The following is a 20,224-nucleotide window of genomic DNA, read 5'->3' as shown; positions in this document are numbered from 1 at the left end:
AATAAGAAATCAGGAAGGGGGCAAATAGTTTTTCCACACCACTGTATATATATGAGAGATAATTATTATTATTATTAAATAATTCCTCCCATATAAGTAACATTTCTCGGACTGCCTTTTTCCATCTCCGAAATATTTCTAGACTTTGTTCTGTTCTTATGCAACACAGTACTGAAGTATTGGTTAATGCCCGAGTCACCTCACGTATCGATTATTGTAATGCTATTCTATCTGGCATCCCACAAAAACTTATCCATCGCTTACAACTTCTTCAAAATTCTGCTGCCAGGATACTAACCCGCTGTTCTAAATCCACTGAACATTTTCCACCTCTTCTCTCTCAACTTCACTGGCTCCCTGTTAACTACTGAATACAATACTAAATAGCGCTCTTAACATTTAAAGCTGCCCCCTACCTCACTGATCTCCTACAGACTTACACTCCCGCTCGCTCCCTCAGATCTTTTAATTTGAGAGTATTCAGTCTGACAATAGGGTGCAGCCTTAGTTTGTGGAAGACAGACAGAACTAAAGACATGAGCATAAAATGATGGTTGTCATAAAATGATGGTTGTCAATTTCAAACTGTGTTTCCTCAATATGCTCCTTGAGAAAAAGCACATCATCTGAACCAATCTCAGCCCAAACAAACTGATTGATCAAAGATACCCTGACAGCTTGTCCTAATGTCGACTGTCGGATAACACGCTCAGCTACTTTGACCACCTTGACTGGATTCTCAGAAGGAATCATCAAACCTCCTTTGTTTTTTAATGTGAGCAGGTGGTAGCTTTGATCATATGATGCCGGCACAGCATCTGTTACCAAACTAGCACGGCACACATCACAGGACTTCTTTCTCAAAATCCCGTCTAAGGGCTACCTCACACTGCTTCCTGAGGTGGATTTCTTTGGGAAACCTTCAAAGTTTGAGAAATGTTAACAGCTAACGACAATCTACATAGTTAGTGACTAAATATGTTTAGCCAAAACGTTGCTTGGAGGCTTACTTGAGTGCATAAATGCGTAGCTAAAGTTAAGATTATAAAACGGGATTTTCTAATGGCCAAATATAACCAAAACAATTGTTCAGCTTTACCTATGAAATGTAATCCCTGTGATCTGGTTTGGAGCGTACAGCGGTTTGTACAATCCCAACCAGCACATGCATGAGGCATCTTTATCCATTACTGTACTTCACTCCACAGCAGTGCCACTCGCAATATGGCGGCAATGCTGCTGGTCATTTGACGTCTAGTAATTCTATGTCTATGATCCTGCCCTTCTCTCTAAAATGTGAAAAATTCACAATGCCTAGGAGTCCTTTGCTGTCCTCTGGTGATGGGTGCTTTCCTGGCAGTCCCCTGAAAAATTCTGTCTTACTAATAAAACATGCAGACCCTACATTTCAAAATGAAACAGCAAATAAGTTAAAGGTAAGGAGCTGAATTATTCTGGTGGCTTACATAGAGCAAGGCAAATATTTCTATTTTGGCAACACGTTCTTTTGTTTTCACCATTGAGAAATATAGCTCCAGGATGATCACTTTGGTGATCTAACTTTCCTAAGCAGAGTTCTTCACACAGAGATTGACCATTTAATGATCTGAAATCAATACTTTCATATGGTTGGAAGTTTCCAGTATTTGCAGATCTTCATGTTTGTAGGCAGACATTTTCTCATGTTCTTGTTCTTTCATTCTGTATCCTGGACTTTGTCTTGCTTATGCATGAGCCAATGTGTTTGCCTGCTTGTTTATATTCTTAATGTTTCTTGTTCTGCGTCACTTAAGCAATTTGCTTGCTGCTCAGCAGATGTCACTGTTCTTATTCTTCTTCTTGCCATTATGGTTTTTTCAATCACTTTAGCATAAACATACAATCACAGGTCACTTTGCCGTCCTTTATGCACGTTTAATGAAGTTCAATGATCAATAAATTCAAAAACAGGAATCTGTTTTTATAAGCACATTGTTTTTAGAGAGTAAAGTAAGGAGCCTTTTGAGTTATGGAGTGGGTTGTGTGACAAACACCTGATTATGAATTGTGAACATGTATTTGACCAACTTCTCGATGGTTAGCACGGATTGCTCTGTCTTTCTGTAACTTGCACTTGACGCTCAGTAAATGTTGCTGCTCTTCTTCTTCTTTTTATTAATGGATTCTTCATTACATAATTGGCTTCTGTGATTTGCTGGACGCTCAGCAGATGCTGTTACTCTTCTTTTTCTGTTTGCCATATCACTTGGTTTTGTGATCAGTTTGTCATAATAAACACATCACCGCAGATCATGCTTACCAGGTTGCCTAGGTCTATTTTTTTTTTTTAAATTTCCACAACATATTTCATAACTTTTCAAATAAGATCAAGATGAAGTTTCTAGCCCCAGCAGTTTGAGAGACACTGGTTGACAGACCATAGAATTTTATATATGGATTCCACTTCCCTTGAAGTACGCACAACTCACTGGCTGCCTTTGCCGACCCACACTGGCATATAGAGCATGGATTTGTGTTATGCACTCGAGCAGCCACCCTCTTCATTAACAGCCCCTTCCATGACTAACAGCATTCAAATGCAGTGAATGACCGACATTAGGAAACCAGAGCAAAGCAGCAACAATTGTAGGGGTACCAACCTGGTAACCCTGTTTAATTATTTTGAAGCAAAGAGCAAAACAGGGCACAATGGCACAATAAAAAAGGACGCTGACCACAAAATCAGCTCTCAGCTTTGACTGTTGGGCTCTGAATCTCACACGGTTGCTAGTTTGATATGGACTGCAGGTCTTGACTGAGATGCCACCTTTTGAGGTCATCCCTTTTTATGGTATCCCAATCTGAAGGTCCGGAGCCTGCTCTGGGTGTCATGGTTGGGGCAGGGTGCTCTCACTATGCGTCTTCCAAGAGCTGCAAGGGGAAAGAAGAGAGAATTCACTTTGTGATGGCAGAGTGACATCTCTTTTCTCCATCTTACCCGGAAGTTGATCCCCTGTCATACATGCGCGACAAGTGCTTTAATGGCCAGTCGTTTGTAATATTAACATCAATGAATAAAGTAGAATTGACTCTCTGTGTAACAAGAGTTAGCAATGCCACCTCATGGATCCTGCATACTTTGCTTGAGTCCTCTGCCCCGTATTTCTCCTTTTTGCCTTGAGGTACACTGGTTTTCCTCCTGGATCACTGCTGATTACATATTGGCACCGTGTGGTCCAGGGCTACGTGCAGTAGTCAAGTACAGCAGTGAATTGTAAATTGGATTGACCATTATGTTATCACTGCACACATTTTCTTTCACTTTTTCAAATAAAACATTTCAAATATTACAGCAGAATATTAGAAAACATTGGAAAAACTGTGACAAGAACAGACCATTGAGCCCAACAGGTTTGTCCTCCTGTTCACCTAGAACTACAGGGTGGTCCAGATCTAATTATGCAACTGTTCGACTGACAACCATCTCCCCGCCATTTTGGAATGCAGGGCAGGTGCTGCCATCTATCAGCAACAAAAAGAATTTTAAGTGAAATCTCTATGTCCTGGCACTGAGGGTCCTCATAGAGCGTAAACGGTAATGTCGGCAGAGTTTCTTTGCAGCCTTTGTCGATTTTTGCAAAGTCTTCGACTCAGTTGATCGAGCTGCCCTCTGGGACATCCTGAGGGTTCGCGAGATCCCCTCGAGGTTGCTGGATATCATGGCCGGCCTGTACATTGGTACTGTGAGTGCTGTGCAGAGTGGAGGCAGGACCTCTGCGTTTTCCCAGTTGATTCTGGGGTTCGTCAGGGGTGTGTTCTTGCTCCTACTTTGTTCAATGTTTGTATGGACTGGGTGTTGGGCAAGGTTGTGAGGTCCAGCAGCTGTTGGTGAAGAGAGTGTCTGCAGAGAGAGTGTCGACCTCATCATTGAGAGGTTTACTTACCTTGGCAGTGACATTCATGTCTCTGGTGACTCTTCCTATGAAGTCAGTAAACGGATTGGGAGAGCACTGGGGGGGTCATAAGGTTGCTGGAAAGGAGTGTGTGGCGCTCCCGATATCTATGCAAAAGGATGAAGGTCCAAGTCTTTAGAGTCCTGGTGCTTCCTGTCTTATTATATGGTTGTGAGACATGGACGCTATCCAGTGACCTGAGGTGAAAACTGGACTCCTTTGGTACTACTGTGTCTCTCCGGAAAATCCTTGGGTACCATTGGTTTGACTTTGTGTTGCTCATGGAGTCCCAAATGAGGCACATTACCTGCATTGTGAGGGAGCATCAGTTACGGCACTACGGCTATGTGGCATGTTTCCCCGAGGGTAATCCGGCTCATAAGATCCTCATTGTTGGGGACCCGAGTGGCTGGACCAGGCCAGGGGGGGTTGCCAACCGGTATCCCGAGCTGTTTTGACGTGTAGTGGGTGTGGCAACACACTGTACCAGTGCATGCTCCCCAACTATGTGCTGTGAATTTTCTATGTAATAAACTTATTAAGTTATAACGTAATGAAAATTGCATAATTAGATCTGAACCACCCAATATACAAAATAGCATCAAGATCAAGGCAAGATTTGAAGGTCCCTAAAGTCCAGTTCTCGACCACATTACTTGGTAATTTATTCCTTGTAGTTCATTGAAGAAGAAGAAAATTCAACTAAAACGTTAAACGGGTTGAGCTGCTGGCCGTCCCTTACAGTATTAATAAAATGCATGTAAGAAATCACAAAAACCAGTGAATTCATTAAAATGATATATGATGGGAAACCAAAATCCATAAGATTCACCCAGAAGTATTGAGGAAGGATAATCTCCATTGTCCAGTGTATTCAGTTATCTGTAATTATGAGCTAGGAGCTGTCGTCAAAGAGCTACAGTCCAGTATGTATTGTCTTCTCCAGTTCTCATGTCTTTCGTTTCTTTCCTATTTCAGACCAATAAGCTGGCTCAAGACTGCTGTCCATTACTGACATTTGTGAACCCCAAAAGCGGAGGCCTCAAAGGACGTGACCTTCTGCACAACTTCCGAAAGCTTCTGAATCCACACCAAGTGTTTGAGCTGACCAGCACAGGGCCACTGGCAGGGTAAGGTGATCCACTTTCAGCTTGTAGCCCAGTGTAGAGGTCTACTACTACTTTTTAGTAGGTTTACTACTGAGGAGATCATTCCTCCCCCACACTATGCGACTCTTCAGTTCCACCCGGCGGGGTAAACATTAACATTATAGAAAGATATTGTCTGACTGTATACCTGCATTGTTATCACTCTTTAATATTGTCTTTATCAGTATGCTGCTGCTGGAGTATGGGAATTTCCCCTTGGGATTAATAAAGTCTATCTATCTATCTATCTATCTATCTATCTATCTATCTATCTATCTATCTATCTATCTATCTATCTATCTATCTATCTATCTATCATATAGTGCCTTTCATATCTATCTATCTATCTATCTATCTATCTATCTATCTATCTATCTATCTATCTATCTATCTATCTATCTATCTATCTATCTATCTATCTATCATATAGTGCCTTTCATATCTATCTATCTATCTATCTATCTATCTATCTATCTATCTATCTATCTATTATATAGTTCCTTTCCTATCTATCTATCTATCTATCTATCTATCTATCTATCTATCTATCTATCATATAGTGCCTTTCATATCTATCTATCTATCTATCTATCTATCTATCTATCTATCTATCTATCTATCTATCTATCTATTATATAGTTCCTTTCCTATCTATCTATCTATCTATCTATCTATCTATCTATCTATCTATCTATCTATCTATCTATCTATCTATCTATCTATCTATCTATCTATTATATAGTTCCTTTCCTATCTATCTATCTATCTATCTATCTATCTATCTATCTATCTATCTATCTATCTATCTATCTATCATATAGTGCCTTTCATATCTATCTATCTATCTATCTATCTATCTATCTATCTATCTATCTATCTATCTATCTATCTAATATATAGTGCCTTTCACATCTATCTATCTATCTATCTATCTATCTATCTATCTATCTATCTATCTATCTATCTATCTATCTATCTATCTATTATATAGTTCCTTTCCTATCTATCTATCTATCTATCTATCTATCTATCATATAGTGCCTTTCATATCTATCTATCTATCTATCTATCTATCTATCTATCTATCTATCTATCTATCTATCTATCTATCTATCTATTATATAGTTCCTTTCCTATCTATCTATCTATCTATCTATCTATCTATCTATCTATCTATCTATCTATCTATCTATCTATCTATCTATCTATCTATCTATCTATCTATCTATCTATCTATCTATCTATCATATAGTGCCTTTCATATCTATCTATCTATCTATCTATTATATAGTTCCTTTCCTATCTATCTATCTATCTATCTATCTATCTATCTATCTATCTATCTATCTATCTATCTATCTATCTATCTATCTATTATATAGTTCCTTTCCTATCTATCTATCTATCTATCTATCTATCTATCTATCTATCTATCTATCTATCTATCTATCTATCTATCTATCATATAGTGCCTTTCCTATCTATCTATCTATCTATCTATCTATCTATCTATCTATCTATCTATCTATCTATCTATCTATCTATCTATCTATTATATAGTTCCTTATCTATCTATCTATCTATCTATCTATCTATCTATCTATCTATCTATCTATCTATCTATCATATAGTGCCTTTCATATCTATCTATCTATCTATCTATCTATCTATCTATCTATCTATCTATCTATCTATCTATCTATTATATAGTTCCTTTCCTATCTATCTATCTATCTATCTATCTATCTATCTATCTATCTATCTATCTATCTATCTATCTATTATATAGTTCCTTATCTATCTATCTATCTATCTATCTATCTATCTATCTATCTATCTATCTATCTATCTATCTATCTATCATATAGTGCCTTTCATATCTATCTATCTATCTATCTATCTATCTATCTATCTATCTATCTATCTATCTATCTATCTATCTATCTATTATATAGTTCCTTTCCTATCTATCTATCTATCTATCTATCTATCTATCTATCTATCTATCTATCTATCTATCTATCTATCATATAGTGCCTTTCATATCTATCTATCTATCTATCTATCTATCTATCTAATATATAGTGCCTTTCACATCTATCTATCTATCTATCTATCTATCTATCTATCTATCTATCTATCTATCTATCTATCTATTATATAGTTCCTTTCCTATCTATCTATCTATCTATCTATCTATCTATCTATCTATCTATCTATCTATCTATCTATCTATCTAATATATAGTGCCTTTCACATCTATCTATCTATCTATCTATCTATCTATCTATCTATCTATCTATCTATTATATAGTTCCTTTCCTATCTATCTATCTATCTATCTATCTATCTATCTATCTATCTATCTATCTATCTATCTATCTATCTATCTATCTATCATATAGTGCCTTTCATATCTATCTATCTATCTATCTATCTATCTATCTATCTATCTATCTATCATATAGTGCCTTTCATATCTATCTATCTATCTATCTATCTATCTATCTATTATATAGTTCCTTTCCTATCTATCTATCTATCTATCTATCTATCTATCTATCTATCTATCTATCTATCTATCTCTATCTATTATATAGTTCCTTATCTATCTATCTATCTATCTATCTATCTATCTATCTATCTATCTATCTATCTATCTATCTATCTATCTATCTATCTATCTATCATATAGTGCCTTTCATATCTATCTATCTATCTATCTATCTATCTATCTATCTATCTATCTATCTATCTATCTATCTATCTATCTATCTATTATATAGTTCCTTTCCTATCTATCTATCTATCTATCTATCTATCTATCTATCTATCTATCTATCTATCTATCTATCTATCTATCTATCTATCTATCTATCATATAGTGCCTTTCCTATCTATCTATCTATCTATCTATCTATCTATCTATCTATCTATCTATCTATCTATCTATCTATCTATCTATCTATCTATCTATTATATAGTTCCTTTCCTATCTATCTATCTATCTATCTATCTATCTATCTATCTATCTATCTATCTATCTATCTATCTATCTATCTATCTATCTATCTATCATATAGTGCCTTTCATATCTATCTATCTATCTATCTATCTATCTATCTATCTATCTATCTATCTATCTATCTATCTATCTATCTATCTATCTATCTATTATATAGTTCCTTTCCTATCTATCTATCTATCTATCTATCTATCTATCTATCTATCTATCTATCTATCTATCTATCTATCTATCTATCTATCATATAGTGCCTTTCATATCTATCTATCTATCTATCTATCTATCTATCTATCTATCTATCTATCTATCTATCTATCTATCTATCTATCTATCTATCTATCTATCTATTATATAGTTCCTTTCCTATCTATCTATCTATCTATCTATCTATCTATCTATCTATCTATCTATCTATCTATCTATCTATCTATCTATCTATCTATCTATCTACTAGCATGGCTTGCCAAATCCATGTACCATTTTGAACCTTGCACTTGTGTGTTTTTCATTTAACACGTCTCCATCCACATTAGCATTTTCATGTCATTTGTGAAAGTTTCGGCGTCTACACTAGAAAGCTTGAAAATGCGTACAATGTAAACTGCTCAAGTCAAGTGTATTCGTGTAGTGCACCGTTCCTGGTAAACAGTATAGTACTACAGCTTTCACTATTGTTCATCAAGCTCATTGCCATTTTGGATTGACATCATGATCACACGTCAGACAAAGTCGGGCTTGACAGACCAGCCACGAGCTTCCGAGTTGGAAATCCAACTTAAAGGGGGTGTTCCAGTTGAAAATGCTGACTAGGAACTCTGAAATTCCCACTTCAAATGGAAATAGAGCATAAGAAACACCACAGCATGGTCGGACAATTCATTAGGCAACATAGGTGACCTCGAAGGGAATCGTCATCTAAGGGGCAACATCTTTTGAACGTTAAGGGCCGAGATACCGAGGGGGTCCCCACGGGTAGTAGAAGTATGGTAATAATGTGGGATTGTTTCTGAAGGTGTACACCACCACCCCGGTCATCAAACTATGATGATGATGAAGAGTGGGTGTCGTTAGTGAAAATAAATTCAAGGGTTATGAAAGTAAAAATGTTCACGCTCAATGAAGTGTGCGGTATGTACACAAAGGGGCACATTTGCTCCGGACACCGAAGTCTAATAATACTGACTATCCATTGTGGTATAGCAGGTCCATGGCTCAGATGAAAGGCCACTTTTTAAATAGATAATCGGCGCAGTCGCGGCTTAAACAGAGGGCGTGGTAGTGTGGCCGGAGCAGTTCCCGGTGCTTCATGATGCGGGAGGTCCTCGCTTATGTGCACAGGTGAGGAATTGTCCGCATCTGTATTTGATGCCGGGAACTGCTAATCGCAACACCTGAACTACGTCCCCATTATATATAGTAGTGCAAAAAAGGAAAAGAAAGAACGTGGACAGAGGTTAAGGGAGAAGAAGGTGTCAGGAAGGAGAAAGCTGGTGCGTGATTCTCTTACTCACACACCAGCTTTCTCCTTCCCGACGCCTTCTTCTCCCTTAACCTCTGTGACCACTACCGGGGTGAGTCAGTAGTGGTCGCTCCCACCGAGCGTTAGTGAGTAGCAGGAGTGACAGGAAGGAGGATCGCTCGCCACATACGGCTGCGGGAGTCTGGGACTTGGGAAGTGAAAGCCCCAGCGTGAGCGCCGTGGTCGCTGCAGAGCCCAATTCACGGTCTGGTGGAGTCCTCCGGAGCCAGGGATCGGAAAGGCCACCAGACCAGCAGAAGTAAGAGAAGGTCAGCTGCAGGTAGGGCGACTCCCCGGGTGCATAGCCTGGATGGGAGAAGCAGGGGAGTCGCCAGTAGAAAGAAGGCACCGGGCTTTGTTTTTAAAAGGACTCCTTCCAGCCATTGTTTTTAACCTTGTTTTAAAGGAATCATTTATTGGATTTTAACCTCCATATTTTCCACTTGTTTTTAATGGATTATTTTATTTATTGAACTTTATGCACTGCACTTGTTTTTGAACACTTTGTTTTAAATAAAAGCACTTTGCACATCTTGCACCATCCCCTTGCTTCGTTGTTGATGTCTTCACTGATCAGCTCATCCGGTTACATTACCGACGGTGTCAGGTTTGAGAGCTCCTAAAAAGGAGATGGGCGCATGGAGTAGAACCCGCATCATCACATCCATATGGACAGCATGGGGCGACATCTGTCAACCCCTCCTAGGACTTGGCACTGCACTACAGTTTAGAATTTCTAGAGATTCTTGTTCTATAAAATGCAGTTCATTCAAATGATGCCATCTGTCTCTCTGTTTCTCTCTTTCTGTCTGTCCAGGCTGCACACTTTCCGGGAGGTTCCATACTTTCGTATACTGGTATGCGGAGGAGATGGCACAGTTGGCTGGGTGCTTGGCATTCTGGAAGAGGTCCGACACAAGCTAACTTGTCCAGAACCAGCAATAGGAATTGTTCCACTTGGAACAGGTACAGTATCTGCTTACCAATGGATCTGCAAAACCCTACTGACAAAACGCATGATGCATCTCTAGTCTTCGGGGAGGGTGTGTGCCCCAGTGTTGTTACTAATCATACCTGTAAGGTCCAAATTCATCTTCTTACTTCTTCAGAGAACTACTGCATGCATGCAGCAGCATATCTGTGTGTCCAGGACTAATGCCTGGAAGAGAGTAGAAAATGTTTCATATCATACTAGTGGTGAAAATGTGAGGGAAGCCAAATGTCACAAGATGTAGCTTCCAGTAAGAAAAGTCGGGTACACATGGGGTGAACACTTACTTGGCCCTGTATTAATGAGGGTAATGGGGGGTCACGTTCTGGTGGCAGCACTTGAGACCACTGATGATGATGCTGCTGCTGATGATTAAAACTCAGCAGGGAAGGGCAAATCTGCTTAAAACCATAGTCATACCTGTTAATATTCATCATATTAAAGTAAAGAGAGCTTCAAATACAACCAAAGAACTTAAACATTTTTGAAACTTAAAAATGTAAAAATTTTATAAAAAAATAACCAAACAAAAATAATAAAGAATTTCAAAAGAAAAAGAATAAAGGCAAACTGAAAAGTCCAAATCTGCTAACCAAAAAATGAAAATCCTTCAACCAGAGCCAAATCCAGTGCCACAAGATCACAACAAATTTGCACTAAAGATGGTTCACAAAACCTTCTATTCCACCTTAATAATCAGTGTGTCTGTCTGTGTGTCCATCCAGTTGCCATGTCTCTTTGTCATTCCAAAAGGTGGCGCATACAAACATTTTTAGTAGTAAAAGGAGTTGCAGTTATCATTCCAACAGATGGTGCATCACAAACATTAACTCTGCTTTTACGAATCTCATACCAAATGGCCTATAACCGAGACATTTGCATTGAATTTTTCATTCCAACAGAAAGCGCATCACAAACATTAAGACTACTTTTACGAATCAAATACCAAATGTCATATAACAGAGACATATGCATTGCATTTTTCATTCCAAAAGCTGGCACATCACAAACATTAAAACTGCTTTCACAATTCTCATACCAAGTGGCATATAACACAGACAACTGCATTGCAGTTATCATTCCAACTGATGGCGTAACAAACATTAACACTGCTTTTATGAATCCCATACCAAATGGCATATAACAGAAACATAAGAATAGCATGGTGCACTGCAAATGTTAACACTGAGGTAAGAACATAGAACATAAGAAAGAATATAAGAAATTTAACAAACGAGAGGAGACCATTCATGAGGCCTGTTTGTTTAGCTAATAGCTAAGCTGTCCCAATATCTCACCCACGAAGAGACAAGAGGTCTACATTGATTACTTACATTTCAACCTGTCTTAGACAGGTAGCACAGCGAGTAAGTTAATTTACGCCACGGTGCTCATGCAGTGGCAAAGGATACCTTAAGACTCTCAAATCACACCTGTGAGTCCTCAGTTTTCATTTTTGAAAAGTGCATGTCCCAGTGTGGTGGTGACAAGTTAATAATCATACCTGAAGTAATCTCCTTCCTTATTTCAGGCTATATAATGCACAAGTTAGGCCACATCTGGAGTGCTGTGTGCAGTTCTGGGTCACCACACTATAAGAAAGACATAGCAGTACTTAAAGCTGTGCAGAGGAGAGCAGCCAAGTGCATCCCAGGACTTAAGGACATGTCCTACTGTGACAGACTCTGAGAATTAAACCTGTTAAGACTCGAGGCTATGTGGGGACCTAATCCAAGTCCAGAACACTCAAAGGCATTGATAAGGTGGATGCAGTAACATTCTTTCAACTTAAAGGTGAATCACATACTCAAGATAATCAGTAGAAGCTATGGGGATCAGCATTTAAGACTGAAGCCAGGAAGCACTTCTTTACATAAAGAATTGTGCAACTCTGGAGCACACTACCAAGACATGGAGTTGAAGCAGAAACCTTGAGAACCTTTAAGAAAAATCTGGAGGAGATATCAGGACAGCTTAGCTATCAGCTAAACAATCGGGCTTGATGGACTGAATGGTCTCCTCTCATATGTCACATTTGTTATGTTCTTATGTTTCTGTGATTTCTTAAGAATCACAGCATGCAGTAGCATATCAGTGTGTCTGGAGCTGTTGCCTCACAGAGAGTAGAAACTGTGACGTTAAAATAACAAAAGAATTTAAACAGATTTTAAATACATTTTTAAAGAGCGGTATCACATTCAACACATTTAGATAGATAGATAGATAGATAGATAGATAGATAGATAGATAGATAGATAGATAGATAGATAGATAGATAGATAGATAGATAGATAGATAGATAGATAGATAGATACTTTATTATATCCCAAGGGGGAATTCACATACTACATCAGCAGCATACTGATAAAGAACAATATTAAATTAAAGAGTGATAACAATGCAGGTATACAGTCAGACAATAACTTTGTATAATTTTATCGTTTACCCCCCCGGTTGGAACTGAAGAGTCGCATAGTTTGGGGGAGGAATGATCTTCTCAGTCTGTCAGTGGAGCAGGACGGTGACAGCAGTCTGTCGCTGAAGCTGCTCCTCTGTCTGGAGATGATCCTGTTCAGTGGATGCAGTGGATTCTCCATGATTGACAGGAGCCTGTTGAGTGCCCTTCACTCTGCCACAGATGTTAAACTGTCCAGCTCTGTGCCTACAATAGAGCCTGCCTTCCTCACCTCACTGTGTAGAAGAGGGCGCTCGCCACAATCGTCTGACAGAACATCTGCAGCATCTTATTGCAGATGTTGAAGGACGCCAGCCTTCTAAGGAAGTATAGTCGGCTCTGTCCTCTCTTGCACAGCGCATCAGTATTGGCAGTCCAGTCCAATTTATCATCCAGCTGCACTCCCAGGTATTTATAGGTTTGCACCCTCTGCACACAGTCACCTCAGATGATCACAGGGTCCATGAGGGGCCTGGTCCTCCTATAATCCACCACCAGCTCCTTGGTTATGCTGGTGTTCAGGTGTAGGTGGTTTGAGTCGCACCATTTAACAAAGTCCTTGATGAGGTTCCTATACTCCTCCTGCCCACTCCTGATGCAGCCCACGATAGCAGTGTCATCAGCGAACTTTTGCACGTGGCAGGACTCCAAGTTGTATTGGAAGTCTGATGTATATAGGCTGAACAGGATAGGAGAAAGTACAGTCCCCTGCGGCGCTCCTGTGTTGCTGACCACAATGTCAGACCTGCTGTTCCCGAGACGCACATACTGAGGTCTGTCTTTAAGATAGTCCACGATCCATGCCACCAGGTATGAATCTACTCCCATCTCTGTCAGCTTGTCCCTAAGGAGCAGAGGTTGGATGGTGTTGAAGGTGCTAGAGAAGTCCAGAAACATAATTCTTACTGCACCACTGCCTCTGTCCAAGTGGGAGAGGGATTGGTGTAGCATGTAGATGATGGCATCCTCCGCTCCCACCTTCTCCTGGTATGCGAACTGCAGAGGGTTGAGGGCGTGATGGACCTGTGGCCTCAGGTGGTGAAGCAGCAGCTGCTCCATGGTCTTCATCACATGTGACGTCAGGGCGATAGGCCGGAAGTCATTCAGCTCACTAGGACGTGATACCTTTGGGACTGGGATGATGTAAGATGTTTTCCAAAGCCTCGGGATTCTCCCCTGTTCCAGGCTCAGGTTGAAGATGCGCTGTAGAGGACCCCCCAGCTCCGATGCACAGACCTTCAGCAGTCGTGATGATACTCCATCTGGGCCTGCTGCTTTGCTGGCACAAAGTCTCTTCAGCTCTCTGCTTATCTGGGCTGCTGTTATTGTGGGTGGGGGAAACTCTCTCCAATGCTGGTATCAGCAGAAGGATGGGTGGAGTGTGCAGTACTCTGAGGTGAGAGTGGGTCAGGGTGGTCAAACCTGCTAAAAAAGTTAAATTTACAGAAACAAAAAGAAATTCCAAAAAAGTCGCATAATAAACCAGGAAAAAAGGAAACCAAATCATAACAGGAACAAATACAGTAGTTTAATGATGCAACACAATACTCATAATTTAGCGTTCAAAAATCAGAAAGTCATACAAAATGAATAAAAGTAAACAGGTTAAAAAAAGTATATAGAGTTTGAATAAATGCATCAAATGACTGATCAGGGTGTGTTTTCTGTGTCTGGACTCTAGGGAATGATTTGGCCAGGGTGCTTCGCTGGGGAGCGGGTTACAGTGGAGAAGACCCTTACTCCATCCTGTTGGCTGTGGATGAAGCAGAGGAGGTGCTCATGGATCGGTGGACAATCCTGCTAGACGCACAAGAAGCCGCTGACAGTGGCAAGGAGAATGGCATCTCTGAGCCAGAGCCGCCAAAGGTAGGCCACACTGTAATAAAGATTTGTGGGGTTTCCTTTTCCTTATGAGTGAGAAAAATCATCTGAACATTCTTGGGTTTTGGTGCCTAGCTATCCTGCCGACTATACTGAACGTCAAGACAGCAGCCACTAAGGCAACACAAATATAAAACTTGCATGGATTAAACCCTTTGAAATGTAGATGCAGAATGTGTTAGGAGTTTTATCTGCAGCACCGTTTTGTTACTTTACATTGCATATTTATAGGCAAGTTGTTTATGGCAAATGCACTGATTGGCACCTTATGTGTGACATCATGGCCTCATAGTGTGTAGATGGGTACAAAATTGATTAAAAAAACAACAATCAGAGGGTTAGGGTGTAAGGATCTGTCAGAATTAGGGGATGTTGAGAGTGGCATCCATGACGGAGCAGTGCTGGGGTGGTGGCGGCTATTTATAATATATATTGTGACGCGTGAGTCGCCTCCTTGCACCCAAAAGGTGAAGCTGAGTCTAAGAACTTCAGGAAAACCCGCTTTCTTCATATTGAAACTGGAACAGCAAGGTTATTTATTGCTGTGAGAAGCTACCACTACTACACACAGACACAGCAAACAGGCAGGGTCGGGGTCAGTGCAGTAGCCAAGTTATAATATTCCCCGCATCACCAATCGGGTGACAGACGCGTTGCATGTGGAAGAAGTGAGCTTGCAGTTGCCTCTATGATGCTGCGAACCTGCAGTTGCCTCAGCAATGGACAAGCCGCTCTCGATCGACGCGTCAATCTCATTTCGGCATGTCGCCCCACTGGGGAGTGCCTCAAAAGAGTTCAAAACTCTCACAAAGTTGCACAGGAGAGTACCGAAGGTTTTCCAAGGAGTAGAAACTTTATTGCTGTTCTGCCAAACACAAGTCTGTTTCAGGGGTGATCCGGCCTCACAAGGGACAGCTGGCACACTTGACGACGCATCGGCCCCAACTCCTGCTCAAAAGAACACAAAGTCTTCTTCATCGAGGGGTTCCAACGGGCCGGCAGCAGTGGCCTGAGCAGAGGAAGTCTGGGAGAACAGAAACAGTAGAGTGAGAGAGCTCAGGATGGCAGCAGCTCGGTCTTATAAATGTTCATAGCCCCGTGCGAGGAGCACGTTGAGCGGCAAGCCAGCAGCTGATCCTGCAAAGAAGAGCTGTAAGAGTGAGTTTGTTTCCCATTGAAAAACTGTTTAAGAGGGGGTTTCTGAAGGGCTGCCGCGTCCCGCAGCAGCAGCGGTCACATCCCTACCCTCAGCTTTGTTCCCTCCTTCATGAACCAAGCGATCCACAAAACCAGGCTCTGCCAGGCAAGAGAGGACATCAGCATTAACATGCGCAGAACCGGGACGATGACGGACAATAAAATGAAATGGCTGTAAGCTTGAGAACCACCGCGTAAGACGAGAGTTTGTATCCTTCTGTCTGTAGAGCCACTGAAGAGGAACGTGATCGGTCACCAAGGTAAACTTACACCCTGTGATGGACGGCCGGCAGCTTATCCCGGAATCAACAACCCCTGCCATTTAAATCATGCAGTTGCAGCATTTAAATCACATGATCGTAATATAACGTTTTCATTGGTTGACGGTTTCTCCTCATTGGTCAGTGGAGTTGCTGGGTTTTTGTCTTGCAGTGTGTTAAATCCCAGTGTACTGTAATAAGGATGAGGCAAAGACATCGTAAAGGTTTGGGGCAGCCACCCGTATATTGTTCCACAGCTGCAAAATACACTGCATGGCCAAAAAAAAAAGTTGCCACCAAAAAAAAAAGGTCACACACTCTAATATTTCGTTGGACCGCCTTTAGCTTTGATTACGGCACGCATTCGCTGTGGCATTGTTTCGATAAGCTTCTGCAATGTCACAAGATTTAGTTCCATCCAGTGTTGCATTAATTTTTCACCAAGATCTTGCATGATGGGTCCATCACTTCATCTGCCTCTCTTCTTACCCTGATGCGCCCATCACTCTGGAACAGGGTAAATCTGGACTCATCAGACCACATGACCTTCTTCCATTGCTCCAGAGTCCAATCTTTATGCTCCCTAGCAAATTGAAGCCTTTTTTTTCCAGTTTGCCTCACTGATTAGTGGTTTTCTTACGGTTACACAGCTGTTCAGTCCCAATTCCTTGAGTTCCCTTCGCATTGTGCGTGTGGAAATTCTCTTACTTTCACTATTAAACATAGACCTGAGTTCTACTGTTGTTTTTCTTCGATGTGATTTCACCAAATGTTTAAGTGATCGCCGATCACGATCAGTCAGGATTTTTTTCCAGTCACATTTCTTCCTCGAAGACGATGGGTTCCCACTATCCTTCGAGTTTTTAATAATGTGTTGGACAGTTCTTAACCCAATTTTAGTAGTTTCTGCAATCTCCTTAGATGTTTTCTCTGCTTGATGCATGCCAATGATTTGACCCTTCTCAAACAGACTAACATCTTTTCCACGACCACGAGATGCGTCTTTCGACATGGTTGTTTAAGAAATGAGAAGCAACTCATTGCACCAGTTGGGGTTAAATAACTTGTTGCCAGCTGAAAGATAATCGCCCATGCAGTAATTATCCAATAGGAGGCTCGTACCTATTTGCTTAGTTAAATCCAGATGGCGACTTTTTTTTTGGCCAGGCAGTGTAGGTTTAAGTATGAACAGAGGTGTTCACTGATCCAAAACAGAACTGATTATATGGAGGCAAGATGGCAGTTTTAACGGTCAGTACAGGAAGTGACGTAATCATTGGGGCCAGAAACCGGAAGTGATGTCGTTGGGACCGGAAGTGACGTCGTCAAAGGTGCCGGAAACGGAAGTGGCGTCTTCAGAGGCGCTGGAATCTGGCGGGATTTCCCGAGAATGGTCTGCAAGGAACTGAGAGAACTGGTCGGTCGTGGAATTACAGTTACTCAGGTCCCTTAGCTGCCTCCTACTCACACGTGTGTGACAGTGCATACGACCTTCTTCCATCATGCTATGACTGTAATGAAGACATATTTGGCCATCACCACTACCTTATAACATCAGGAAAGATCTAGTAACTCCAAAGATTAAAAAACTCAATTTTGAAAAAAAAAATGGCAGTTACTAGGTTTTTCCATTGCACGTGAGAGCTATTAGCTAAACAAACGGGCTTGATGGTCTGAATGGTCTCCTGTCGTTTGCCAAATATCTGAAGCTCTTATCGTTTTCCTAGCTAATCACCGCCAGGAACTGCCCTCTCCCCTATCAGTTCAGAGGATCTCCCACAGTTCCTGGCGGTACGTTTCAAGGAACAAACATGCTAGGGAGTTGGTGAGTTTACTTGTGGGGTTTTTTTTTTTGATTTATTGGATTTCTGAACCTTATTTCTTTGTTTTTTGACCTCATTTCTGTATTGAGACCTTGTTCACCTGGATTGCAACTCCATTTTGCCTTTTGTCCTCAATGAAACTTCCTTCTTGCTAAAAACATTTTTGCGGAAATAAGCCTTTTTATTTTTATAAAAATTCTGTATTGGCCTCATATCCAGCCGAGGTTTGGCGGTATCACCCCCTCTGGTGGACATTTTTGGAAATGATTTTGGAACTTACTGGGATTTTTGTTCTTGACAGATACTTTTAATTTCACCATACTCAACACATCTCTTGACCAGACAACAGCCATGTGAGTTTAGAATTTGATGTGGAGACTGAAAGCTATCCAAGGGTGGTTTTTCCAGATTTTATGATTTTCTTTGCACGTGCCAAAGGTGCACGGTCTTGGGTGATTGGTGACTCTGCGTTGCCTAGGTATTAGTGAGTGTGTGCCTGTTAATGTGGCCTGGGATGGAATGTGATGGTTCCTGCCCCAGCACTCCTAAACGTTGAATTGCAGTCATTCTGATTAAGTCATTGAAGAATTTAAGTTTCATTAATTCTAACATTTAAAATGTTTTTAGATTGTACAGATGAACAATTACTGTGGCCTGGGGATTGATGCCGAACTGAGCCTTGACTTTCACCAAGCGAGGGAAGAGGAACCCGGGAAGTTCAACAGCAGGTACCACTACACCTCATAAAGTATACGTAGCATTTTGTGTTTTTGGTTTTTGGATTTTTGTTATGTAAAATGCAGCGCCTTCAGAAAGTATTCAGACCCCTTCATTTATTTATTTACAAATTTTGCTATGTTGCTAAAATCATTTACATTTAATAATAATAATAATAATACATTTTATTTATATAGTGCCTTTCCCATGTTCATGGCACTTACAGAATATAAGAAAGAACGGCCAGGTATACAGTATATAGCGTTGTACAAACCAGATAAATAAATAAAGAAGATTACGACAGTGAATTCAGAGAAAAAGCCTAACAGACAACATAATTGATGGTCTCGCACACACACATACAGGTTACATGAGCATCTTGACAGAGAAGTAAACTGAGAGAAGGGTAATAAAGTCAAGTAGAGCTAAAAGCTTTCCTGAACAGATGAGTTTTGAGTTGTTTTTTTAAAAGAATTCGCGGAGTCAGCTGACTTGGTTAATTTCGGTAGGTCATTCCAGAGTCTGAGCGCTATACAGCTGAAGGCCCCGTGACCCATGGAGTGTAGATTAGTGAGGGGCACAACAATATTGCCAGAATCAGAGGACCTTAGTGGACGGGCAGGCATATAGTGATGGAGAAGGTCACTGATGTAGTTTGGCGCGAGGTTATTTAAGGCTTTGTAGGTTATTAATAGAATTTTATATTAAATCCTGTAAGACACGGGGAGCCAGTGAAGACAAAGCAGGATGGGTGTGATGTGCTCGCTGCTGCTGGTTCGAGTAAAGACTCTTGCAGCCGAGTTTTGAATAAGCTGGGGCTGTGATATAAGATTAGAAGGGGTACCTGCCAGCAGTGAGTTACAATAATCGATGCGGGATGTGATAAAAGCATGGACAAGTTTCTCAGCGTTAGAGAAGGAGAGGAAGGAGCGAACACGGGATATGTTACGGATGTGAAAGTAAGAAAGTTTCTTACTGTGATTTATGTGGGCAGAATAAGAGGGGGAGGAATCAAAAATGACATCAAGATTCTTTATAGTAGAGGCAGGTCTGATGAGATCACTGCCAAGATGGACTGGGAAGGAGCTCATTTTATTAAGTTGCATTAATAAAACAAGCTCCTTTATTTATTCTTTCCCCTCCTGAAGCAACACCCTTACCCTACAATGACTAAGTAAGTAAGTATCAATTTTATTTATATAACACTTTTCAAGAACAAATGTCACAAAGTGCTTTCCGGTCACCACAGACACTCAGACTAAAGCAAGGTGATAAA

At 40.5% G+C, this 20,224-nt stretch overlaps 1 protein-coding gene across 1 annotated transcript in view; it reads left to right on the top strand.

Annotated features, from left to right (window-relative positions):
* LOC114654940 (diacylglycerol kinase theta) overlaps nt 1-20,224 on the top strand; it is a 360,676-nt gene that overhangs the window by 295,391 nt on the left and 45,061 nt on the right. The window contains 4 exon segments of the mRNA XM_028805813.2: nt 4,911-5,062; nt 10,442-10,590; nt 14,752-14,936; nt 18,859-18,959. Coding sequence (XP_028661646.2) covers nt 4,911-5,062; nt 10,442-10,590; nt 14,752-14,936; nt 18,859-18,959 — 587 coding nt within the window.

Source organism: Erpetoichthys calabaricus, chromosome 7 (genome assembly GCF_900747795.2).
Source record: "Erpetoichthys calabaricus chromosome 7, fErpCal1.3, whole genome shotgun sequence".
Taxonomy (NCBI): Eukaryota; Metazoa; Chordata; class Cladistia; order Polypteriformes; family Polypteridae; genus Erpetoichthys; species Erpetoichthys calabaricus.
Note: the sequence above shows the minus strand (reverse complement) of the source record. Positions and strands in the feature narration are given on the sequence as shown.